The 24,034-nt window shown below is 56.4% G+C and overlaps 8 protein-coding genes across 8 annotated transcripts; 5 read left to right on the top strand and 3 right to left on the bottom strand.

The window, feature by feature from the left end:
• Window positions 1-2,099: 2,099 nt before the first annotated feature.
• BKA78DRAFT_356387 (frequency clock protein) lies at window positions 2,100-5,291 on the bottom strand (the record flags this gene model as incomplete). Its single annotated transcript, XM_066892052.1, has 2 exons — window positions 2,100-4,942; window positions 4,991-5,291. The coding sequence occupies 2 exons, from the start codon at window positions 5,289-5,291 to the stop codon at window positions 2,100-2,102; spliced, it is 3,144 nt and encodes a 1,047-aa protein (XP_066739553.1).
• Window positions 5,292-6,112: 821 nt separating this feature from the next.
• BKA78DRAFT_324635 (uncharacterized protein) lies at window positions 6,113-6,730 on the bottom strand. The gene is made up of 2 exons (XM_066889309.1): window positions 6,188-6,730; window positions 6,113-6,136 (listed from the first exon to the last, which is right to left on the bottom strand). The coding sequence occupies exon 1, from the start codon at window positions 6,681-6,683 to the stop codon at window positions 6,222-6,224; it is 462 nt and encodes a 153-aa protein (XP_066739552.1). The 5' UTR covers window positions 6,684-6,730; the 3' UTR covers window positions 6,113-6,136; window positions 6,188-6,221.
• A 373-nt stretch (window positions 6,731-7,103) lies between these two features.
• BKA78DRAFT_361367 (uncharacterized protein) lies at window positions 7,104-7,980 on the top strand (the record flags this gene model as incomplete). The annotated part of the gene is made up of 1 exon (XM_066892441.1): window positions 7,104-7,980. The coding sequence occupies exon 1, from the start codon at window positions 7,480-7,482 to the stop codon at window positions 7,978-7,980; it is 501 nt and encodes a 166-aa protein (XP_066739551.1). The 5' UTR covers window positions 7,104-7,479.
• Window positions 7,981-9,593: 1,613 nt separating this feature from the next.
• BKA78DRAFT_299237 (uncharacterized protein) lies at window positions 9,594-11,439 on the top strand (the record flags this gene model as incomplete). Its single annotated transcript, XM_066887027.1, has 2 exons — window positions 9,594-9,814; window positions 10,101-11,439. 2 exons carry the CDS (start codon window positions 9,594-9,596, stop codon window positions 11,437-11,439), a joined length of 1,560 nt encoding a protein of 519 aa, XP_066739550.1.
• Window positions 11,440-12,734: 1,295 nt separating this feature from the next.
• On the top strand, window positions 12,735-13,475 carry BKA78DRAFT_324630 (uncharacterized protein). Its single transcript, XM_066889308.1, has one exon. It carries the CDS (start codon window positions 12,824-12,826, stop codon window positions 13,181-13,183), a length of 360 nt encoding a protein of 119 aa, XP_066739549.1. The 5' UTR covers window positions 12,735-12,823; the 3' UTR covers window positions 13,184-13,475.
• A 1,819-nt stretch (window positions 13,476-15,294) lies between these two features.
• BKA78DRAFT_333469 (uncharacterized protein) lies at window positions 15,295-17,569 on the bottom strand (the record flags this gene model as incomplete). The annotated part of the gene is made up of 2 exons (XM_066890084.1): window positions 15,295-17,096; window positions 17,146-17,569. 2 exons carry the CDS (start codon window positions 17,567-17,569, stop codon window positions 15,295-15,297), a joined length of 2,226 nt encoding a protein of 741 aa, XP_066739548.1.
• A 1,138-nt stretch (window positions 17,570-18,707) lies between these two features.
• On the top strand, window positions 18,708-20,796 carry BKA78DRAFT_288270 (uncharacterized protein; the record flags this gene model as incomplete). The annotated part of the gene is made up of 6 exons (XM_066885746.1): window positions 18,708-18,865; window positions 18,916-19,022; window positions 19,073-19,185; window positions 19,235-19,659; window positions 19,706-19,994; window positions 20,041-20,796. The coding sequence occupies exons 1-6, from the start codon at window positions 18,777-18,779 to the stop codon at window positions 20,794-20,796; spliced, it is 1,779 nt and encodes a 592-aa protein (XP_066739547.1). The 5' UTR covers window positions 18,708-18,776.
• An 801-nt stretch (window positions 20,797-21,597) lies between these two features.
• On the top strand, window positions 21,598-22,148 carry BKA78DRAFT_324620 (uncharacterized protein). Its single transcript, XM_066889307.1, has one exon. It carries the CDS (start codon window positions 21,607-21,609, stop codon window positions 21,931-21,933), a length of 327 nt encoding a protein of 108 aa, XP_066739546.1. The 5' UTR covers window positions 21,598-21,606; the 3' UTR covers window positions 21,934-22,148.
• Window positions 22,149-24,034: the final 1,886 nt, after the last annotated feature.

Below are 24,034 nucleotides of genomic sequence, written 5' to 3'. Positions count from 1 at the left end.
CTGCGCGTCAGTGCGCGCGAGCAAGCAAACAAGCAAACTAAACGACGAGGTTCCGAACGTTTGGGTGCGGAGGGTTTGGCTTTGCTCAAATTTCGTATCCGCTGCCCAAAACGGGTGGTATCAGATAGTTAGATAGTCTTACCCAACCACTCGCGAATTCTGAAGGAGAAAAAGGGTTTGGTAGTGTCCAATCACAGCCCCCTATTCTTCCAAATTCCTACACCCTGACTGGTCTTTGCTTTCGGCAGTCCGGATGTCCCAATGGAAAACGAACGCCTCGTCTCTGTCTGGGAAAGTGTCAGTGTGTGTGATCGACATGAGCAGCGGGGAGTGTGATTGACACCGGGTACACATACTTCGCACACGCTGCCGCTCGTCTCGAGGCCAATCGCTCAACCCAACTGAGTATCGTCCTTGACAAGAGGCTGCGAGCTTGCGTTCTTGCTTGCCGGCTGGCTCGAGGCTCGAGGCTTGCATCTAGATCTGCAGCCGCAACGCTCGATTAGGTGCCTGCCCACCTAGGCACTCATCCCGTCAGTATTGTCTGAAGCAGCGACACGGCCTATTCCTCAACCTTCCTACTCCTCGTAAAAGAAGCAGCGGAGTGGAGCGGGGGGGACTTTTGTCGTCAATGTCCGTCCGCCCATCCACTCATCCTTCCTGCTTCTACTCATCTCTCTCCCTCGTACCGAACCCAAGCTTTTCATCTCATTCCGCGTGGTGTAAGTAGATGGTTTATCCTTTGCGCCAGATTAGATGATTTGCGGACTCCTCGGCACGCCCTCTGTGACGGTTTTTCGAGATGGTGATCGACGCGCTTCTTAAGGAGTGTTGGGAAGGTTTGCCGTTTACATACAGGTAGGTGGGTAAAGTATGTATAATGGTGGGATGAAGGAGGCGGGTGTGGGAATCCAGGATTGGAGGGTACATGTCGTTGTCACGGTGCATGCAGTGCGACGAAGTGGTACTGGTTGAGCAGAAAGAAGCTTGTCAGGCGCATCGACACATCCAAGGAAGGCATGGGTGGGAAAATACTTGGTTTAGTCATTCGTTCGTTTGTTTGATCGTCTGTACAGTAGTGGCTCTTGCTCAACGTGACAAGAAAAAAGCATTCATACGCACAGAATGGGTATCTAGGTGTGTGACTAACTTGCATCTCCTCCCCTCCTCTCCCCTCTCCTGCCCTCACACAACAACATCATCATCCGTACAGTAAGCAGTAGCAGTAGTGGTAGCGCATGCAACATAGCAGACCACAAACGACCCTCATTCCCTTCTCTCATTCCCTTCTCCGCTGTTCGCTCTGATAAACCAGCGCAAGTATCTGTCTCATTTTGTCTGATCTCTGATATGATCAAACGGCTAAACCAAACGAAATGACCAAAATGTGACCCGCTCTAATGGAAATAGTCCGCCCATGCATGCGCTGTGAAAGTGGAGTCCAGAATGACTGTTTGACGGGGAAAAAACAAAAACTGAGCCAAGACGCAAAAGAAAAGCCTGAAAAGGAAGTTGGGACGCGAAGGGGGAAAAAAAAAAAAACAAAAACAAAACGACAGCACGCCAAAGACAAAAAGAGAGCCAGCCACCATCTCGACTACTTAGACAAAATACAGTTAACGCTACGCTGGAACCAATCAGGGTCAATTGCAAAAAGCGTTGAAAAAAGTTGGCCGCAACAACCAAAAAACGCGATACCCAATAACATAGGTAGCTCCATTTAATATGCCCTCCAATAAATGCAAATCAAAAAAACAGTTCCAAAGCGATACAAAGACGTCGGAACGCTTCAAATATAATCACTCGCAAAGAATATCAAGCCCAGCTTTTGTTGGTTGGTGACAGGGTAGCTATGGGTCATGGTTATGGTGTCGTAATAGACGACTTTGGAGCCAGGCCTCTTTCTTTTTTAAGGAGGGGGATGGGGCGGCGGAAACCGGAACGGACCGAGAAGATTGCAAAGTAAAGAAAATACACGAAGGAGAGAAAGATCTCAAGTGGCAACAAATTCGGTGCGTGTCGAAAATGTCGGGGCCCAGTGACCGGCGAAGAGAGAGAGAGAGCGACGACGACGACGACGACGACGACGATGCAACGCCTCACTCAAACCTCCCCGCCTTTTCCAGCGGCTTGTCGTCGTTGTCGAGCCGTTCGGCGCCGTCGCTGACGCGCGCGCGCTTCAAGCCCGTTGTTTTGACATCAACAGCTTTGGACGGCGTTGCGTCGCCCGCGTCGTCCTTGCCAACAACAGCAACGCTCTCCTTCTTCTCCACCACGGGGCTGTACTTGGGTTCGTGGGCGGGGCTGTTATAGCCGCTGCCACCACCCGCCGTCGCGGCGCTGCTGCCCGCGGGAATCTCCTCGGCCAGGCGCTCCGCCATGTTGGAGTCGTACTCGCGCTCGCGCTCGCGGATGCTCTCGGGGTCGATCTCGCGGGCCGTGGCGAGGAAGTCGAGGGAGCCGTCGTCATCGTCGTCGTCCTCTTCGTCGTCGGACGAGTACGAGCCCGACGCGCTGGCTGAGGCAGCGCGGTAGCACGATGCAAAGGCGAGCCGCGGGTCGCTCGAGGCGCCTTCGTCGTTGTTGGGCGAGCTGTCGCCGCCGCCGCTTCCGCCGCTCTTTTCCGTCACTTGCGATAGCGAGTCCTCTGCGTCTTCGCCGTTTTCGGAGCGCGACGCCAGGTTGATCAGTTGCGGTTCGGTGGTGGAGCCTTGGCCTTCCATGATGACGTCCGAGTATTCGCTGTCGGCGTCCGAGTCGTCGGCGTCGCAGGATGAGTCGAAAGGTAAGAGTGAGGGAGGTGGGAGGTCAGAGGGCGGCAGGTTGCTTTGACGGACAGCCACAATCTGGCCGGCGTATATTGGAAGACGGCGTCTCTTAAGCGGTGGCGGCATAGTCGACTCCCTGCCAGCCGTCGGGCTGAGGGCGGAATTGATCTTGCTGGGGTACAGCTTGTTGGAACGCAAGGCGTGGCAGGCGCCGTTGTTTACAGAACGCGTGCCTTGGCGGACTTGTCGACGATTGACCTCGATGAACAGGTTGTCCTCTGGGATGATTCCGCCAACACCCGACACTTCCAGGGCGGCGGGCTCGATGGAGAAGGGGCTCGAGTTGCCAGACGACAAGGGTGCGGCATCGATTTCAATGCCCGGGTCACTCGAGGGTTGAGAGTTGTCGTCCATCTGGTGCAGTGCAGCTCGAGCAAGAGGTCCACGACAATCATCATCTGTTCCGTAACTGCGTTTCATCGGGGGTCGTGCAGGCGATGCTCCAATGGGGGTTGTCGTGTAAGCCGTGTAACTCGTTTGCGAACGGCCGACTTGAAGACGGTCGCCGCTTAGGTCGGTGCAGAACTTGGCCTTGTTGTAAAAGATGATGGGGCCATCGTCCCTTTTCCGCTTTGACGAATATGTCCTCATGCCCGAGCTTGCAAAGGCCGACGATACATGGGCTGCAGTCGTTTCGGCATCTGGTGGAGACTGTTCCATGTCTGATGCCGGTTCGACATTTGAAACCTGTTCATCGGACGATGTGTCTTTGTGGTGGAAGAGGGGGGTATAAGAGAGTTCGTGCTTGATGCGTTGCACGGACGGATTCGACGACCTGCCTGTTGCGTCGCTGGATGTATGAGCGCTGTCAGGTCCGAATTGAAGCTGTTTAGTAGCCGACTTCTTTCCATTTTGGCCAGACGATGAATTTGCATCGTCGGGCGAGCCGTCACTGCTGTTGATCGAAACTCGATATCCTCCCCTCCAGCGGACCTTGCGGCCATCGTGGGACAATTCCAGTTGGTTGCTGTATTGCTGCAGTGCCTTGACGACAAACTCAGTCGTGACATTGATCGTGTGTAGCTGCGCCATGTTAATCAGCAAGTTGAGGTAGATCCAGCCGTGACCATCCTCAGGCGAGCGCTCAGGATCCTGTGGTGAAAAGCCCAAGTGTCGAATGTAGGTCATGTTGTCGGCGGGAACCTGTGCTCGTTGTGGATCCAAATCGAGTGGGCGTGTCGGTCGCTGATCAGGGGACTGGTGGCCTGGAAGAGACCCTGTTTGTGGCCTTGTCTTGGCCACCTCGACTGGTTGTCGGTTGGGGTCGCTCTCGTGCAGCGCTCGATGTTGCCTGTCACGTTTGCGATCGAGCATTATACGAGCTTCTCTCAAGCCCTCCTTCCGTGGCGGTTGGCCAGTCTCTTCTTCAATGGCCATCCGGTCAGCTTGGGCAGCAGACTGGGCGACTTCTTGTTGCTGAATGGGTTGTTGATGGCCGTTGGCCCCGGCGCCTTTGCCGGCAAAGATTTGTTCCAGCCGCCGGACAACCAACCTCTTCTTTGCCGTGTCGGTCATGGAAATTGCCTTTGGCATCAACCCGAGAGGAATGTCTTGCAGGTAGGACTGAATGCTGTCTTGCTGACGATCATGTGTTGACCTGCTTCTCTTTTTGGGCTGACCCTCCCAGGCACTGGATGCTGCGTTTGAGTTTTGGCCAGAGGCCGACATGGAGTGATAGGCCGAGTCGGCAGTGTGCAGTGACTGGTGTGACGTCCTGGTAGCCTGGGTTTGTAGCGTCGGTCGGATTGGTGGAGTTTCTTCATTGGATGAGTTTTCATCTGCCTCCATTGCGAATTTCTTGAGCAGATCCTCCAACTCCCGCTTCTTACTTGGGGCGAGACCGTGGACGCGAACCTCGAACAACTTTTGCTCTTGCAAATGGGCATCGTGTACCTTTTCGTACTTTTTGAGCTTCCTCTTGAGCAGCTTGTTCTCAATGGTGAGGTCGTCGATGACGCTTCGAAAGTCTTCGGTACTGCTGCCATCGGTCTGCATGTGCATGAGACCAGGCCTGTGCGGGATGGACGCCTGGCCTTGGATTTGCATCTGGAGCGGATGGAGCGCATCCGGAGAAGTGGAAGAGGAGGAGTTGCGGAGGAAGAAGGGTGGGTCATCTTGACAAGTTAGCTTTGGTCAATGTTGGAGAAGAGGGGACGACTTACTATCCATGTAGGAGCCATCCTGGTTGACATTGTTGTTGGAGCTTTCGAACCACTTGCCGGCATCACTCGTCTCTCCAGAACTTTCTTTTTTCGAGACGGGCTTGGAGGAGCCGGTCGAGGGTGGATTGGCGCGGTCACTCGAAGGGACGTTTGACGAGGATTGCGAGATGGCGTCGGCGTCTTCGCCTGCAACATTCTTTGGTTGAGAGTGGAGCAACGATACGGACCTGTGAGCCGGGGGTCGTCTGGGGTGAGCAGCAGCCAAAGGAGCCTGCTGTGTCTGCGACTGGAGGTCCGCCATATCCCTCTGGACAATGGTTGACCAAAACCACGTCAGCGTGATGTCGAGGTTTTTTACAAGTGACCCGGATCAGCCATGGGTGGATCCAGGTGGTGGAGCTTGGACGCGACGGTTCGAGAATCACAGAGTTGAGAGAGTAGTTGGCGGTTGGAGAGGTTGGGTGACAATGCCGATCTTTGGTAGGGTCCGGGGTGATGGTGGGTTTTGATAATATGGGAGGCGGTTGGGGGGGAGGGCGAGGCAAACGGTTGGCAAAAAGAAGCCGAGAGAGCCGTGTATAAGGCAGAGGGTGAAGGGCGGACATGTGGATGGGAGGGCGCATGGTGGGAGGGTGACGACAAGCAGGAGTTTGTTCGATCGTGAGGAACAAAAACCGGGGTCTTGACATCGCGGACATCGCTGAACGCTGAATGGATTGGGATGGATTTGGGGCACAGGCCAGATCGTTCCTACACAGGGCCAGAAGCACGCATCGAGATTGCTGCGCATCCCTCAGCTCACCACGACCAAATGCCCTTATTGGGGTTAGTTCATCATCGACGATTCCCGGTCAGCAGTGCCCGCTTCGGGAAGTGTGCAACAAACGGGCACGCGCAGGACCAACAACCCAGCTACCTTACAAAGGGTCCACGAGCAGTGAGCAGCGATGCGATCGGGGAGCGCAGGCATGGATGGTGGAACGCCTAGAATTTTCTGGTGGTGACTGTCTGGTGGTGAGGCGCGAGGCGAGCCGCCTGGCAAGAGTCAGTGCTAGCGCGCGCAGGGCCCTGAGAATCTGGAGAACGAGGGAAATCGCTGCCATTGCATCACCGCCGCAGATCCTGTCTACGAGCAGTACACAACATGTACCCTCCCGTCATTGTGCAGAAGTACCAATACTGACTTTTATCCTCCAGTCTGTCTCTCCTACTCTGCTCTGCTACAACAATTCTATTCGACAATATCCCCAACCGCCTCATCCTTGGCTCCCCGGCTCCTGGAGCAAACCGCTGGACCTGGAACTTGTCGCGTCGCCGGAATAAAGGTTTCCAATTTGGGAGCCGTTGGCCCTCTTGCAGACCACAGGAAGGGTCCATCAGCCGCTCCCGCCACTCGTCCTCTCCAATTCAACGACACCCGATCGATTGTTGCTGGTTGCCGTGCTGCTGCTCCCGCCGTGAACGTCACGCGCTGGAGCAACGGATTCCTCTTGAAACATTCCAATCTACTGCTCTTCCCGCCCGTCTGCTGCGAGTGCCCTCCAGCCTTACGCAGCGAGGGTCGCTGGTTACAGCTCCGACTTGGCCGTTGCCAGCGCTCTGGTGCGGTACGGGTGCCGCTGGCGTCAGACGCCGACGTCATTGCCAAACACTTCAACCTCATCGACGATGAAACCTCGACACGGACCGTCATGACCTGTTCTTCACCAATTTCTGCTGGGGCCTGACTTCATCCCTCCCTCGTCAAATGCTCCGATTGGCCGCTTATTCGTCCCTTTTCATGCTCGCCGAACGCACTGTGGCGAACATCACCACTCTTTTCCGACCACCCCCGGCGTACCTCCGACCCATTCTCTCGCTGTCCGACCCCATGACATCCCCTCTTTTCACGCCACTGCGGCCTTCCTCGTCTTTCGGGCATCAACCACCTGCTTCTCGACGTTGCTGCTGACTGCTGACAGAGGTTTCATCCGACTTCCCGCCATGTCGTGCGCACTCCAGCACATTGCTTTTTCCCACTGTCTTGGGACACAAGCCCGCTCACTCCCGCGCATTGCTTGTACTCCTGCAGATCAGATCTAGACGCTCATGACGCCCTGGAATGCTGCTGCTCATGGTGGCCTGGTACCTTTGCACTACCAAGTCAAGTCCAGACCGAGATGGATTCTTGAGCAGGCATATTCCGTCCTGTCTCTATTTTTGATTCTATCGTTGGGCTGAGTCGCATCGTGGCGAAGAGTATGGTTTGAACTTCGTGCCAACCAGCTCCATCAGCCTGTATACCTACAGCTACAAGAGCATACATAACCAGTCTGGTCATCCCGGTTGTCGATGATCGGAGATCTGCCGGATTAAAGGTGCGCAGCGTTCGCCACAAACCTCTTGTGCGACTGCGACACCTCACTCACGCAAGCTGCCGTATCCGTCTTGTCATCACCACCGACACCTTTTCCCCGTTGCGACTCTCAAGATGCTCCAAGACCACCAAGATGTCGCCAATCGCCGCCAATATTTCCCACGTCCACCAGCCTGGAAATCTCAGCAAAGCTTCGATCCCTCGACGGCATCGTCCGACCTTGCGATCTTTGGCAACACCAACAACTCAAAACCGGCCTACCCCGCAATCCACGCATCCCAGGTTGCGACCAGCATCTCGCCCTCCATCATCTCCATCTTTTGGCCACCAAACTTTGAGTCTGCACAGAGTAAACAAACAGAGTAGCGCTCGCAAAGCCAACCCAGTCGCACGTCGAGTGACCAAGCTATCCAAGGTGGTTTTTGGCTTGCACGGATACCGCGGCCGAGATGATGAATGCAGGGACGAAGCAAGCAAGCGCGGCGGAAACCATCCGGCTACGCGTGCTTGCGCCGCACGCGCACACGCGATTCGTGAAGCGTCGCGTTCTAGGTATACTGCCTGCCGCACTCCCTGGTCAGCCGTTGTTTGTCATCTTGCCAGCCGCGCCGACGAGACGGGTCCGAGCAGATGAATGCGACGACCGCCAACAACGGCATCCAAACAGAATCAACAGTGCAAGTTTCAGGCCGGCCGCCAAACGAAAAACAACGGCACGGGTTGGCGGGACGAATTCGCGCGCGCTTCGATCTATTCTTGTTGTTGCGACTGTCCATGCCGGCTTCTACCCCAAACGCTCGCTCCCGCCCGTGAGCAGACCCTTTTGCCCTGCGACCCCGGTTCGGCTCCGCGCGCCGTATCCTCATGATGCCTGCTGGGCCCTCCCGCCGTTGAGCTCCGCGACATCAGACGCGCAGTTAGTCAGGGTCTGGCGTAGAGGTCCGTTATTTTTATACAATTCTTACAGGTAAGCATAGAAAGGTAAGTGGGACTGCTGCGGCCATCTGCTCATCCGCTGTAAATCGACGGAGCTCCATCACTCGTCTGCACTGTATTTTCGTTTACCTATGGCATGTTTGGTACTTCTGGCATTCTACTCTCTCCCTCATCCAAGGCGTCCACACGTACCTCAGCTGCCTACCAAATCCTCTCTCCTCCCTCCACACTCCTCCCTCCCCGCCACCCGTCCGTCTCCCCGACCCGTTTCCGCCCCTCCACACCCATCTGTCGCTCCACACACCTGCAGCGCTGTACGGCTGGTCCGCTCCACACCTCGCTGGCTGGCTGACTGGCGCGCGACTCCCCTCGACTCGACGGCGCGCTGTACGCCTGAACTGGTGGTGTCTGCACGGCTGGCTGCTGTACGCCTGAACTGCCGCTTCGCTACGCGGACGCCTGAATAAACGCGCTCCCTGCCTGCTGACTGACTGACTGTGTTTGAGCGACGGGCTTTCCTTGCCGCGTACGGTCGCCTGTGTGGTCGCGGTTGGTTGTCGTTGCGTGGCGGAGATGTGTTTTGTTTCGGCGCGCGTGTCGTTGGCGTGGCGAGTCGCGGGTTGGGGAAGGCTGTGGGGAAGCTGGCAAGGACGGCGATGGTAGGTGGTCAGGAGGGTAGGGAGGAGGGAGCGGCGAGGTGAGTAGAATGGTTGTAGTTGCTTTGTACTGGTGGCAATTTGTGTTGGCCACTACGCCTGATCCTCTGCCATTCTCAACCGATCAACTGCTAAAGGTGTGTTTTACCAAAAAGCATTCATGCGCTCCAGCAATTGCGCAAGAAAAGAATGCAGAATGTGTCAAGTGTAAGAGGAATAGCAGCGGGCGTACATCAACAAACTAGTAAACAAATCGCAACTGTAGAACACAGCCTTTCGCGCAGCCTTGGCCTAACAACGCAGACAATAGAAAATTCTTGACAAAATCAACACACTCTTTGCACTTCCATATCATCTCTTAACTATTTGTATGGCTATGCAGATTGGACCCTGCATCCGCCGCGCTGCTGCACATCACAGCGGTCGAACGCCTGTGGTGGTGGGTCCATGGCGCTATACCGCATCAGGCAGGCAAAAAAGCTCGCTTAGCGGTAGCTTCTACAGTGACTCGCCTCTTTCAAACTCAACACCACGCGTGAACATCGCCAGCGTCGCCATCGCCATTAGCTCTACAACGGCAATCATCCGCCACTTTCTCTCACCCTCTCCGCGACACCCCACTCCACCATTTTCTCTCCTCGCACTCCGTCCCACCATGGCGTCTTCCTCCACCCTCTCCTCACTCTTCTCAACGACCCTCCCCATCCCACCCAGCTGCATCGAGTTTGTCCCCGGCTGCCGCGAGTGGTGCGTTGTCGGCACGTATTTTCTGGAGAAGGGGAGTGAGGAAGAGGAGAGGGAAGGGGGACAGAAGAGGAGCGGCAGTTTGGTGTTGTTGAGGTTGGAGGGGGAAGAGGGGGAGGGGGAGAGGAGAGTGTAAGGTTTTTTTGTTTTTTGTTTTTTTGGTCTTTGCTTTTCATTTTTTGCTTTCTGCTTGTTCTTTTCTTTTGTCTTTTGTTCTCATCAGTCGCTGTATTCAGTTGCTTGTAGTCGAGCATTCCTATCTACAACCCATCATCCATTCATTTCCTTGCTCCCTTCCTCCCATTTTCCAGGATTTGGGGCGCTATCAACCTCCATCTCATCAGATTCTCATATCACGACCATTACAACCCTCAAACCCCAAAAAAACAAGACCCCCTTAACTAACGCCTCACCCCAGCACGACCGCCGCCACATCACCAACCCCCTTTGCCATTTTCGACCTACACTTCTCGCCTTACAGCGCCACCTCCATCTCGCAATCATCACAGCCAGCGCCGCATCTCCTCGGCCTCGCCTCCTCAACCGGCTCCATCGCGCTCTACGCCATCGACCCCTCGGCGGCCACCAGCAGCGCCCAAATCACCCACCTGCGCACGCTGCAGCTCTTCCCGCCGACGGACCTGCTCACGTACTTCAGCTGGCACCCGACCGTCCCGCTGCTTGCGGCGGCGGCGCTGGCGGATGGAAGGGTCGTGTTGTGTGATTGCAGCGGTAGCAGCAGTAGCGACGAGGACAAGGGGGATGACGCAGACGCAGACGCAACTGCTGCGACCAGTACCGCTGCTTCTGCCAATGCTTCTTCTGGCAAGGGGAGTGGTTCGAAGAGGAGGAAAAGGACGCTGACTCTGCTCGCCCACGCGCTCGAAGCCTGGGTCACGGCGTTTGCGCCCGACGGCGGCGCGCTCTACTCGGGCGGCGACGATGCGGCGCTCAAGGGCGTTGGGCTGCCTGTTCCTGCTGAGCTCATTCCAGGCGATGGCGAGCTGAGCGCGTCGGCGTACCTCGCTGCTCTCGCATCCACGTACACGTCCCAAGGCGGCGACGAGAAGGAAGAGGACGAGGAAGACGACGACGACGACGATGCCTCCAGTGGAGAAGAGGAAGAGCACATGTTCTCCCCGCCCTGGCACTGGCAAGACGCGCGCACGCACGGCGCGGGCGTGACGTTTATCCTGCCCTTACCCTTACCCCTTCCCCAAACTGCCTCGCCCTCCGCCACCCCCTCTCTCCTCCTCCTGACCGGCTCCTACGACGAGTCCCTCCGCCTGCTCGCGCCCCCGCCGCCGTTCGGACCGCGGCGCGTGCGCGCGCTGGCAGACGTGCCGCTAGACGGCGGGGTGTGGCGGGTTTGTGTCGTTGATGGGCCGACCGCCGTCTCAACCGCGGATAAAGGTGTTGTGAAGGTGCAGTGGACGCTCCTCGTCAGCTGCATGCACGCGGGGACGCGCGTTGTGTGGTTGACCGGGTCATCGGCCTCCTCCTCATCATCATCATCAGCAGCAGCAGCAGCAGACACGCAAGCGGAATCGGAATGGAACTGGGCATTCGAAGTCCTCGCGCGCTTCGAGGAGCACCAGAGCATGAACTACGCGAGCGCGGTACAGCCGCCGCCTTCTTCCAAAGAAAGAGAGGGAGAGAAGGGAGGAAGTGGTGAGGGGAAGAGGAAGAGGAAACGGACGGTCATTAGCACCAGCTTCTACGACCGCCTTGTCGCGCTGTGGGAGTGGTGGTCGTGAGGGAGCCTGGCTGCCTGCCTGTCTGCCTGCCTGCCACGGCCAAGGCGCGGAGGACGGACTTTGTCGAGAGCTATGTCTCCAGCTGGCTGGCTACATCTCTATGTAGGTAAGTGGGTAGGTAGGTAGGTAGGTAGATAGGTAGGGAGCGAGCAACCAAGCATTCAAGAGAACAAGCCCCCAACTTAGACAGACGCACGAGCGTAAGAGGATCGACACGAATAGAAGCCGCGCGGCGTCAGCGGTGTGGGGTGTTTGTTTTGCACGACGCTGCCAGTCCGACTCAGTGTGTGTGTGCGCGCGCGGCTGATTCAACCATGGGGTACCCGGGTGGATGCCTCGAAGTGGTATGAATGAGGCCGTCGACGGTGTGTGGGGAGATGTTGTTGGGATGGAGGGGGCTTAGATTAGAGCTTTCGAAGTGCCGGAGAAAGGGGAAAGGGTCGTGATGGCGGTTGAGGTGGAAGATGCACAGCAGTAAGCAGCAGTTCCTGGGAGCAGGCGTCTGCCCACACTCTTGAAGTAATCTACTGCAGAGGCTAGGTGGTTGGGCATGGATGACAGGAGGGATTAATATTTAATTCCATCAGTGGATACGTGCCACCTTCCTTCGCAATCCCCATCCCCATCCCCCTTACGCCCCCTCGAAACCTCCTCAACCGCTCCTCCCCCTACTCCTCACCTATCCAGCTCCAACCCCGCCCGAATAACCTCATCAAACATCATGCTCTCCCTCTCCCTAACCCCATCCCCCCTTCCCTCCCCAACCCCTTCCCCCCCACACAACCCCTCAACCGCAGCCTCAAAATCAAACAACGTGTCCATAAACGCATCCTCTTCGCGCCTCTTCTTCAGCGCCGCGGCTACGCGCTGCCGCCGCCGCTTTTCGCTCTCGACGCGTCGCTGCTGCCGCTGCTTTTGCCGCTCGATGCGCCGCGCAGCGCGCTGGCGCGCCGCTTCGGCCAGCTCTTCTGCCGTTGGTGGTGGTGGAGGAGGAGGAGGAGGAGGAGGTGGTGGTGGTGGAGGAGGAGGGCGCTGCAGCGGTCTCGGTCTCGGTCTCGTCTGCGTCTGCGTCTGCACCCGCACCCTCTCCTTCCGCCGATACTGCAACTTCATGAAGCCCGCCATCGTCCACGCCGGCAGCGGCTGGGCCTGGACCGTCCGCATCTCAGCACCCGCATGTTTGTAGACGCGGTTGGGGTTGCGGGCCAGGGTCGAAGTGGCGCGCTGGTTCCGCGGGACGGGGTGGCCGGTGGCGCCGCGGGCGTCGCGCTGGCGGAGCCAGGCCAGCGTGGTGGGCGGGGCGTTGGGGCCGCCGAGGAGCTTGCGCGTGGGGAGCGTCGAGTGCGTGAGGGTGCGTGGGGGGAGTCGTGCCGGGTGTGCGTGGATGTTGCGTCGGGAGGAGGCGTGCGAGGGGGGTGCGGTGGGCGGGATGAGGGATTGGATGAAGGTGCGCGAGGGTAGGGGGAGAGTGGCTGGTCGGCCCTCGAATGCTGTCGGTGCTGTATTTTGCTGTCGAAAACGCGGAGGCACTGCTGGGCGGTCGCCACGTCCTACACCTTGTGTTGTTTCTGGCGCCGTAGGAGGGACTGCCCCCTGGATGGTTGAGCTTGACGACGGCGTCATCGTCGCCCACAACTCCATAGGGTCTCCATTCTGCTGCCGAGACTGCGGAGGTACAGCTGGGCGGTCGCCACGCCCAACTCCTTGTGTCGTTTCTGGCGCCGTGGGAGGAACTGCCCCCTGAATGGTTGAGCTTGATGGCGGCATTGGCCCGGTTTGCATCCAAGGGGCTCCATTGTGCTGCCGAAATTGAGGAGGCACAGCTGGTCGATCGCCACGTCCTACCCCTTGTGTTGTTTCTGGTGCCATGGGGGGGACTGGAACTGCCCCCTGAATGCTAGAGCCTGATGGCGGCATCATCCCGCTTTGCGTCCCAGGGGCTCCATTCTGCTGCCTCAAATGCGGAGGCACAGCCGGCCGAGCCCCAGTCGGCGCACCGCGTGTCGGCAACGGCAACATCGTCGTCGCCATCATCGTCTGCTGCATCGGGGGCGGTGCCCGTGGCACGACCAGCCTGACAACGGGAAGACCGGTATCAACGCCAGGGGAAACGCCGTGGGAAATGTTTCCACCAGAAGCCTCGCGCTGCACAGTACTAGCCAGGGCAGCGGCGCGGGCGTGTGCCTGAGCCTGGGCCTGGATCTTTCGATGGCGTTGCTGCAAGCGGTGCGTCTTCTCTCTCATCTTCTTCTCCCTGTGGGCCTCCTGTATCCGCGTCCAGTGGTCGTACAATTTGCGTGCTTGGTCCTCGCTTGAGACGTTGGGCTTCGGTGCTTCGGGCTTGGTGGCTTTGGACTGCTTGGAGACTTTGGCCGGACGGTTGCGATTGGTGGCGCCGTCGGGATGGGGATTCGGGCGCCTCCTTGTCCGGGTAGAGGCGGCCGTGAGGGGAATCGAGGGAGCTTTGGGGGCGGCGGGATGAGGTGATTGTTGACGAGGACGCTTTTGAGGACGGGGAGCGTCGGGAGGAGGTGACTGTGGCCGAGGACGCTTTTGAGGACGGTGACAGTCGGGAGGGGGATTCGTGCGACTCCTTGTCCGGGTGAAGGCGGCCGTGAGGGGAATCGAGGAAGCGTTGCGAGCAGCCGGCGGACGTGATTGTGGCCGAGGACGCTTTGAGGGACGAAGACATGATTTAAAGGGAGGAGGACGCTGGCAGCTAGGCAGCAATTTGGTGCGGCGACGCCGTTTTTTGGGAGGAGGAGGAGGAGGTTTGGGTTCGCCGGTCGGATTATCGGGGTCATAGTTGTACCACGCCCGGCCGTCTGTCGGGTAGAGTATTTGACGTTGCGAGTAAGGGAAAGACATCTTGGGACTAGAGAGTGTGTGCTGGACGTTTGTGGTGTCGGTGAATGGAACTTGCTCGCTCGTGTAAGGGAGGTAAAAGAAGCAGAATTTGATAAAGGGAAGAACGGAGGGCTCGTCCTTGAAGTGTTTTTGTATGCTTTCCGATATTCCGCTGGTTTGTCCGTCCGTGGTTCAGGGCTCCTCAACAACCGCTGTGATTCTCGGATGAGAAAAAGCTGTGGTTCAGGTCGACCATGGTTGATAGTATAATGAGGAAAGATGGTAGCGAGTGGGAATGACCCTCATGAAGAACAGATAAAAGTGGAACGAGAACGATTGAATGGAAAATCAGGGTTGAAAGCAACACAACGCAACGCAATATCGTCGTCCATTGCGTTGCGTTGCTCTGGGCAATCACTACTAGCAATTGCCTTGCTTGAGACTGCTCAATACAGGTACTGATTGCGTTGAATTGCCTTCGTTGCCTAGTTGCTGGAACCTCTAAAAATTACCCTTTTGGGTAGGTGCTACTATCTAGGTGACACAAAGGGAAGGCTGATATCTCCTTAAACGACTAAAAAAAAAACAAGTTTGGATCAATCCCACCAGTATCTTTCTCTTATACTATTTTATGACTTGTATGACTGACAAAGGGTGTAGGAATTGATCTTTAAAATGTTACCTTATTACCTAATATAGTAATTCTGGGCAACTAAGCAATTAGAGCAACGAAGGTAACGCAACATCACCTCCATATTCATTGATTGCCTAAATTTAAAAGGCCTGATTGCGTTGCGTTGCACAATATGTTGCGTTGCTTTCAACCCTACGGAAAATTATTGGATGAAATTTGATTCGCTAGTGAAAGAAACGCCTGGAAAAACAATTTACACAGTCAGGAGAGAGAGAAGGAAAAAGAAGAATCGAGGTTTTGGACTTTTGGTCGCAACCACGGTACACGTACCACACTTTACAAACTGCCATCCCCAACTGCTCAGAGTTGAGTTATCATGCCATCAGACCCGCATGCACATCAAAGACCTCATTCCGCCAGCCGCCCTCTTGCGCTTCGTCGACGCGCTCCACTGCCTGTTGCGCCTCCTCATGCCACATCTTGACGACACTGCCGGGTGCATATCTGCCCTTGAAGACGCCGCGGCCAGGCTCCTCGACGCCAATTCTGACGTCGACGTCTGGGTCCTCGGCCGGCTTGAGGCGCGCGGCGACGGCCTTGAAGAACGTGCGCCAGTCCTGCGGGTCGGCGATGCGGGTTGCACGCAGACGCTCGCGCGCAAAGAGAAGCTCGCGGTTGGCTGTGTGCAAAAAGTCTGCAACAGCGCTGGCGAGCTGCACCTCAAGCGTCTTGCGCAGGATGGGGCGGATGATGGGCTGCAGAAGCCAGGAGAAGAAGGACACTTTGGACTTTTTTAGCGAGTAGGAGAGTTTGTGGACGTGCACGCGGACGGCGCGCAACGAGAGGACCTTTTCCATTTGGTCTCGGCCAACTTCAATGTCGAGGTGGATGTCGATACCGCGGTCGTCGAGAGCAAACGAGGCGATGCCCGAGTCTGTGAACCGCAGCAAGGGATGCGAATGTAGGCGAAGCCAGTAACCCAGTTCAGAAGCGCGAAATGTGAGGCCATCGAGTTTGACAGTAATGAGAGAAGTCACTGACGAGGTTGTGCGGAAGCGGGCTTTGCGAATCTCAAGGTCGTTGTAAGTCTCGACACGGAGTCTATATGGCAGGAACGAAGTGTGGTTGACAGTCTTGCCAGGCTCGATGATGAGATTTTCCAAGAGTAAGTCCATGTCCGGGGTGGTGACCTCGAGACGAGGAATCGGCACATATTGGACGGCTTGGATTAAAAGAGGCACAAAGACATTGATGGCATCCGTCAAAAGATCCGTGTTTGCGTAGTGATGCTTTGGCGACAGGATATGCACAAGCTTTGTCGTGGTCCGAAGGAGCTTTGCAATGTCCTCGTCGTGAAGTACGGCCTGCAGGGTTGACTGGAACTGGCCAAGAAATTCGTCCACGTCTTTTCGAAGGGAAGATTCGGTCCCAACTCCGCGTGCTTTTGCTCGCAGCTCCTGGAATTTTTCTTCAATGTGCTCGAGGAAGTCTGGATCCGTGAGTAGCTTCTGTAGGGTGTTGCCAATATCGACCATGAGGTTTTCAAATTCAGGGTCGTTCTGACTGTGCTCCATGACGCGTTTGAACTTTTTCTCCAACTCATCCCATTGCTTGCGGTCTCCGAATGACGACAGAAATTTCCAAAAGTTTTTCACTGCCCTGTCCATTGCTGCATTCTCGTGGACGCCGTCCTGAGCCGTCTCGAGTGTCTGCTCTAATGCACGCGAGTAGACCATGGCATAGCGCTTCACGAGTAACGAGAGCGTAGAGACCGAGTCGGAGTAGTCCTCTCGTTTCCTGAGCTTCAAAACGGCCTGTTTGAGTCGATAAAGCATAGTGTCCCTTTCATCACCACTCATGTGTTCCACCAGACTGTGCGAAGCCTCTTTGGTGATTTCGGCAGCACCCTCGCCAACAGCCTTGGAGACGTCGGCCACTTCATCCTGCAAATCTTGCTTGGTCGGCACGGGGCCAGTGTCTGCTCCAGGACCCTCAAGTTGTTTTTGTTCCTCTTCAGAAGGCTCGAGCTTTTTCCCAACGTCTTCTGCAACATGCGACAGGGTGAAGGCGGTGTCCTTGAAGACCTCGCGGCCAACGACATTGATGTCGGAAAGGAATCGGCGAAAGTCGGAGTTGGTCAGCAAGAGTGAACCAACCGTCTGCAGGCTTTTGTATGCTGCGGCAAGTCAGCATGTGTCATCCAATATTCTGACGGGCGGACTTACCTGCAGCCGTATCGGCTTTGGACTTGGCCTTGGAGGCGTTGGCTGCGAGGTGGTCAACATCTACCGAGACTCTTGACTTGGTCATGAACCAGATAAAGTCTTGTATGTAGTCGTTGCTATTTTTGTGCTGGAGCAATTCCATGAATTCTGTGAGCCATTGTCGCGTGTACTTTACGAGGAGGCGTCCGGAATCACTGAGGTCTGGATTCGTGGGGTTGAGGACGTCGGCGGCCAGGAGAGTGCGCAGATTTACAATGGCCTGTTCATTGGACGGCATGTAACCCTTTCCAAGGGCTCTGATCATTTGATACGAGTGCAGCTTCTGGTGCAGCTCCCTTTGAAGGGCGGTGTCATCATTGTATTGCGGCAGCAAGGGCTCGCGGTCCTCGGCGCGCGAGCGGAAGAATGGAAAGCAGGACGACATGGCGAGGTCTGCGAGAGGGTGGCGAGGTGAGCGGGTCGCAACGGAGAGGAGTGTGGAGCGTCATGGTGTGGAGGAACGCGACGAAGGCGACGGATCCAAGGAAGGAAGGCGATGATGTCGTGTGGGAGACGTCATTGTGGCTGGTGGAGGCACAGAGGTGTGGCGGTGGTTTGTTCTGTTTGTCTTGGCGCAGGAGAGCTTGGCAGCGATCGAACCTCTAGCGGCATTTTGCGGGGAGGACGCTAGCGACAGACCGGAGAGAGTCGTCGTGAGTCGCGCCCAGCGGACGCCTTTCCGTCGTCCGCCCTGCTGCACGCCAACCCTCCCGCCGCTGCATCCTGTCCTGTCAGTCGTTGAAGATTTTGTTTTGGACCCTTTTCTTGCCGAGGCCTAGACCGTCGACATGCTGCCGTCCATTGTCAGCAGGCGGTCGTGCGCCAACAACAGACGACAAATTCATTTCGCGTTCCGTCGAACTGATCGTCTGCAGGGCCTCCACCCGAGTCGAAAAAGCGCCTGTAGCGCCCGTTGAGCCCCATGTCTGCCCGACACGACGATTGTTGAACACATTCCAGGGGCCGTCCGGGCGTCAGCGGAGCCTCTCCGTCCAGCTGAAGCAATGCAGCAGTCCGACTCCGCAGTCCGAAGCAGGAGTTTGTGACTCAGCTTACCGACGGCAGCCGTCCCAACGGCGCAGCCAATGCTGGGGCACCCATTATCATTTTTCGTCCATGTGGGTTTGGGGATTGACGGTGGAGAGGCGGAGGAGACGATCCTCTGTCGCATCGGGCGGGACCGGGCGCTAGTCCCAACGGGGTAACCAGCTCCCCTGCGCAGTGCCCTTTCTTTTCTGTTCGTGCCCTCTGCATCTTGTTATTGCCCTGCATGCACCACGCGATTATCGGCTTCGCAGGTGGTGAGACGGGCACCTCACTCCGGAGCCCTCTCTCATTTGCTGCCACGTAAAATTCCCGCCGACCCTGCCCGCCCTGATCGCGCTCGGCTCCCCTCTCGTCACATCTGAAGACGAGCTCACAAACCTGGTGGCTACCCTGGGACCTGTTTTCCGCCTTTACCGTCCAAGGCCCTCGTCTCGGTGTACTCCCTAACCATGCCGTCGTCAATTCTTAAACGCGCTCGCCTCCCACTTCTCGCCTGGCCTCAAAGATCCCCGCGTCCCTTGCTTCTGTCGAGATTCTACAACACAATGACGGCCGCCGATTTCAACGACCAGCCAATGCCCACGGGCAAGCCCGCTCACCCTCCCAATGCTCAGCCCAAGCCAATTCTTTCGTCGTAGGTGCAAAATCAGCTCCTACGCGCAACATTGACTCATTCGCAAAAAGAACCGGCGACTACGACACTTCGTACAGTTTGGAATCCCGCCGCTATCTCCGAACATACGGTCTCATCCCACCTGCCGTTGAAAGTCATGAGATTCAAGCAAAAAGATGTAACGACCTCTCCTGCCATTGCTCTAGCCCCCACTAATCTGGCGCCCAGGTTTGGCCCTCTTGGAGAGCAAGGAAGCCGAGCTGGAAAAGTACCAATATCTGAGTCATCTCCGCGCCACAAACACCCACCTCTTTTATCGCCTGCTCGCAGATAACGTCAAGGTGCGAGACAACGTCTCCTGAACCCGAACCCATACTCACCCCATCTCAGGAGATTACCCCCCTTGTCTACACGCCAACGATAGGAGCTGCTTGCCTGGCATGGCACAAGCTCTACACCCACCCCGAGGGCATGTACCTCTCGTTTGAGGACCGGGGAAACCTCCGCGCCGTCATTGCAAACTGGCCGCACGATGTGGAAATTACCGTCGTCACTGATGGCTCGAGAATTCTGGGACTGGGAGACATTGGCGTCAATGGCATGGGTATTCCCGTAGGAAAGCTGTCGCTCTACACGGCTTGCGCCGGCATCCGGCCAGACCGCACTCTGCCCCTGATGTTGGATCTGGGCACCGGTAACAAGGAGCTGCGGGAGGACCCGCTTTACATGGGCAGCCGCAGAGATAAGGTTACTCCCGAAGAGGAAAAGGAGTTTATGGACGAGCTCATGGCTGCCCTGACGGAGAGATGGCCTGGGTAAGTCTCCTGATATTTCATGGAGCCACTGACTGACAATTGGCAGCATCGTTATTCAGTTTGAGGATTTCAAGAATCCCTTCCCGGCTCTCGAGCGTTACCAAAACACCTACACTTGCTTCAATGACGACATCCAAGGCACCGGCGCCGTCATTCTTGCCGGCTTCGTCAACGCCGTCAAGCACGCAGGCATTGACCTCAAGGACCACCGCGCCGTCTTCCTTGGTGCTGGCAGTGCCGGAGTTGGTGTTGCCAAGCAGATTGTCGAGTTCTTCATAAAGGAGGGTCTCACCGAGGACGAGGCCCGCAAGAAGTTTTGGTTCATGGACTCTCGCGTAAGTATCGTCTCGTTTTGGCATGACATGGTCTGACATTCGGCAGGGACTCGTCACCCTCGACCGCGGAGACAAGCTTGCCGACCACAAGGTCTACTTTGCGCGCGACGACAACGACGGCAAGCAAATCAAGTCTCTGCCCGAGCTCGTCGAATATGTCAAGCCCACCATCCTCATGGGCTTGTCGACCATTGGCGGTGCCTTTACCCCTGGGATCCTCAAGCGCGTGGCCGAGCTGAACGAGCGCCCCATTGTGTTCCCCCTGTCCAACCCCTCATCCAAGTCGGAGTGCACGTTCGAGGAGGCCATCAAGTACACGGACGGCCGCGCGCTCTTCGCCAGCGGCAGCCCCTTCCCGAGCATCGAGTTCAAGGGCAAGACGCTCACCCCCGGCCAGGGCAACAACATGTACGTGTTCCCCGGTATCGGCCTTGGCGCGATTCTGTCAAAGGCCGTCAACGTCACCCAAGACATGATTTATGCCTCTGCGACGGCGCTGTCGACGGCTCTCACTCCTGAGGAGCGCGCCGAGAGCTGGCTCTACCCGGACATCCGCCGCATCCGCGAAGTGAGCGTCACGGTCACGCGCGGCGTCATCCGCGCCGCCCAGCAGGACGGCGTCGACCGCGAGTTGGCCCTGCGCAACCTCAGCGACGACCAGCTCGACGCCTACATCCGCGAGCGCATGTACGACCCCTTCACCGAGGGCGACAAGATTGGCGACGAGGTGCGCGCCCTGACGGGCGGTCTCGTCAACGGCAACAGCAGTGCCGGCAGGGCCAAGGCGAGTGCTCACTTGTAGGAGACTCGACCCAACTTCCAAAAGAAGGAGAACGCAGACGCTTGTTGACAGTTTGAACACCAACCAATCACGACGGACAAAAATCTGGGCTTTTGCTTATTTGGCGAGGGGATGGGAGTGCCTGGGAGTACCGGTCTTCTTTTTGCTTTTTTTTTTTCTTTTTGACTTAGAGCGCTGGCAAAAAGATGTGGGATACCCGGTTGTCTGAGCTACTCTACATATGTAGCTACCACACACACGTTCGTACGCATGGCTATGTATACATACGCGTACATGTCCTTGTGTGTTTGTTGACAAAGTAATTTGAGCACTGAAATCGCCTCCTGTTCTCTGCACATCTATGTCTCTATTCAAACCCAACCCAACCATCAATCACTAACTGAGACATGCATGAGCATTGGCTGGCACATCACTGCTTCTTCTTCGTCCAGTTTGTGCGTTATCGGGTCAGCCCAGGTCGGCTCACCACACCACACCACACGACAGCTCCGGTCAGCATCACATCATGTTGTGCGCTTTGTGCACGATTCTGCAAGACAGACGGCGGGTGCGGCGGCAGCTGTAGGTGGTGGCAGCGGTGGTGGTGACACAGTGGGCTCCGACCTGAAAAGCAATGTTGCCTCTCAGGCGGAGCGGAGCGGAGCAGTGTTTGCTTCAAAATCCGAATCTTCTGTCCTGGTCTGTTGAGAGTTAGTATCTGCCCACTGGACTGACTGTACACGAGGCAGGTTAGATGCTTCTCATGTGCACTGCAGTCAATCTTTTTAGCAGCTCGAATGATTGCTCGTTGGTGTGAGACACTCGTCTGGTATGAGACAGACATTGGATTTGGAGTTTTCTCTTGCTTGCGCTGTTGTGGCGGCTGCGGCTGCGGCTGCGGCTGCGATGGTGGGCTGGGTTTTTGTCTTGCTTTTGAGACATAGAGGAGGAGGACGAGGAGGGCTCAGAAAGGTCTGTCTCTGCGGTCTGTTCAGCCTCTCACCTCTCGTCTCGCCTCGTCTTACTCTTTGTGTTCGAGCTCAGCCCTGCCTGCCGTTGATTGCTCCACCAAGCCTCCCGAGTGCTTTCTTACCTACTCGTTGCCTCGCTCAGAGACAGACAGATAGACATTGCATGAGGCAAATGGGTAGGAACTAATAGTAGTAGCGTCGAGAGGCAAAAAAGTCGAATCAAATCAACTCGGTTGCACCCGCCTCAAACAGTCTCAAGAGACAAGAGAGAGGGACTAGTCTTGCGCATCTTTCTCGATGGCTAGCTGGCAACAGTTCAAAACGGCTGGGTCCTATTTGCCGCATGAAGTAGTAGTCGGGCCTCTCGCCTTTGGAGAGCGTACCTCTGCAAACTTGGACATGAGAGTTTGTAGAAGATGGGCTACAGGGGGCGTCCAAGCATGGTTTCTGTACCCTTTCATATGTTTATCCACCTCGGGCGTGCGTAGAGCTATAGCAGGTAGGTAAGTGGGCGAAAAGAAGCGATGCTGTAGGCAGTGCAGGAAGCAAGCGTACCATAGCGCAAAATATTCGTCCATCGAGCCAATCAGAAAATTCCGCGACCTGGTCGACCAGTCAGCAGCAAGTCGAGCAGTGTGTCGGCACAAAAGAAATATGCGTGTGGATCGACTAACTGGCTGGACAGACGCAGAATGAATCAACCCTACTAAACCATACCCTACCCTACCCTGCCTGCTACTGCACATGGCAGACGTCACCAATGCAGTACGCCATCGACGCGACACACCTGTCTAGCAGACTAGAATCAGCTACCCCGCCATGCATGCCATCGTCATTGCGTCTTCCCTCCTCCCCTCCCTTTTACATAGATGCGGGACCTCACCGGACCGAGCGAGAGGAAACGATTGCGCGGAGCCAATGATAGAGCGAGGAGCTCAAAATTGGGAAGAGGGCGGGTGCTATTTCCATGTGTTTGGATAGCTTTTTTGTCCACGCTATACCCACATGTAGCCAGGCGGACAGGCAGGGACCGAGAAAGAGAGAGATGTTTGTCGAGCGTTGGAATGAATAAACAACTTTCTCTCCTCTTCTCCCATGTCTCTCCCTATCACTTCCACCTCTACCACCGCTTCCTTTCCATTGCTGTGACTTTGACGTTGCCCTCGCCACAATCGCTCCATGAGCTAGCTCTTTGGAACCCTTGATTCAGTCAGCCAATCCATCTCTTTCCCACCCTCTCTCCTCCCCTCCCACCCCAACCAGCAAAACGCACGCCAAAGCCGCCGCATGAAACGAAACGGCCGGGCCGGCTAGCCAAACGGACACTTGCCGGGTCCGACGGGCACACCGCATGCGTAGTTGTACCTTTTTTGTACGATACAGTAGGTAACCATTTCGAGCCATGGCTAGATTCCCCGAGCAGCGGAACGCACGCGGGGTAGGAAGATGGAGGGGACGGGAAGAAAGGCTTGAAAGCACATGGCATGATGTATGTCAAGCGGCCCCACGCGAGGGAACGTAGGTAGCTATCGGCGGGTTCCTGGGACTGTTGTGTAGAAGGGAGGAGGCGTGCGAAAAGAGAGACGTCGTGAAGTCTAGTCGTTGTGTACCGCAACAATTCGAGCGCACGCATGTCTCTCAAGCAGCAACAGGATGAAGAGCGACCAACGCCGTTGTCGACAACGCTCCCTCCGAAAACCCCGACCAACAACGGGCGGAATTCCCGGAGCCCACCGTCCCTCCCTCCCTCCCTTCCTCGCGGGGTGCAGCAGCGGCGGGAGCGGGGCGGTTGATGGCGTCTGGGGTGCATATGAGAAAAGCTGGATCCAGTGTGGAGACGGTCCGCCGTCGTGGAGTGCGGGGAAGCCAGCTGGTTGACGCCGACAAGAAATGACTGAATGATGACTGGCTGCTTGTGGGGATCGACGAGGTGGAGGAAGTGATTGCGTGCTGACGAATAACGGTGCTTGCGCTGACTGCTTGGCGGATGATTGGTTGGTCGGTTAGCTAGACATATGTAGGGAGGTAGTTGGGTGGTTGAAGACGTGGAGAGGAATGTGATTCAACATGGTACTCAGAGTGCAATACACGATTTCCTTCAACATTCACCCAAAACTTCTACAGCTTACAAGACAGCAACAGAGAGCAACAATATCAAAAAGCCGTGAGGTATGTGAGTAATTCCAAAGCCATTTCTGGGCTGAGGTCACTCTACATACCCGCACCTCTTTCGCTCTCTCTCTTCCCGCAAGTTCCAGACAGCCATCTACCTCATGTGCCGGCCACCT

The sequence above is a fragment of the Phyllosticta capitalensis genome (assembly GCF_038381095.1).
Source record: "Phyllosticta capitalensis strain CBS 128856 chromosome Unknown BKA78scaffold_11, whole genome shotgun sequence".
NCBI lineage: Eukaryota > Fungi > Ascomycota > Dothideomycetes > Botryosphaeriales > Phyllostictaceae > Phyllosticta > Phyllosticta capitalensis.
This window is presented reverse-complemented; position numbering and strand designations above follow the sequence as displayed.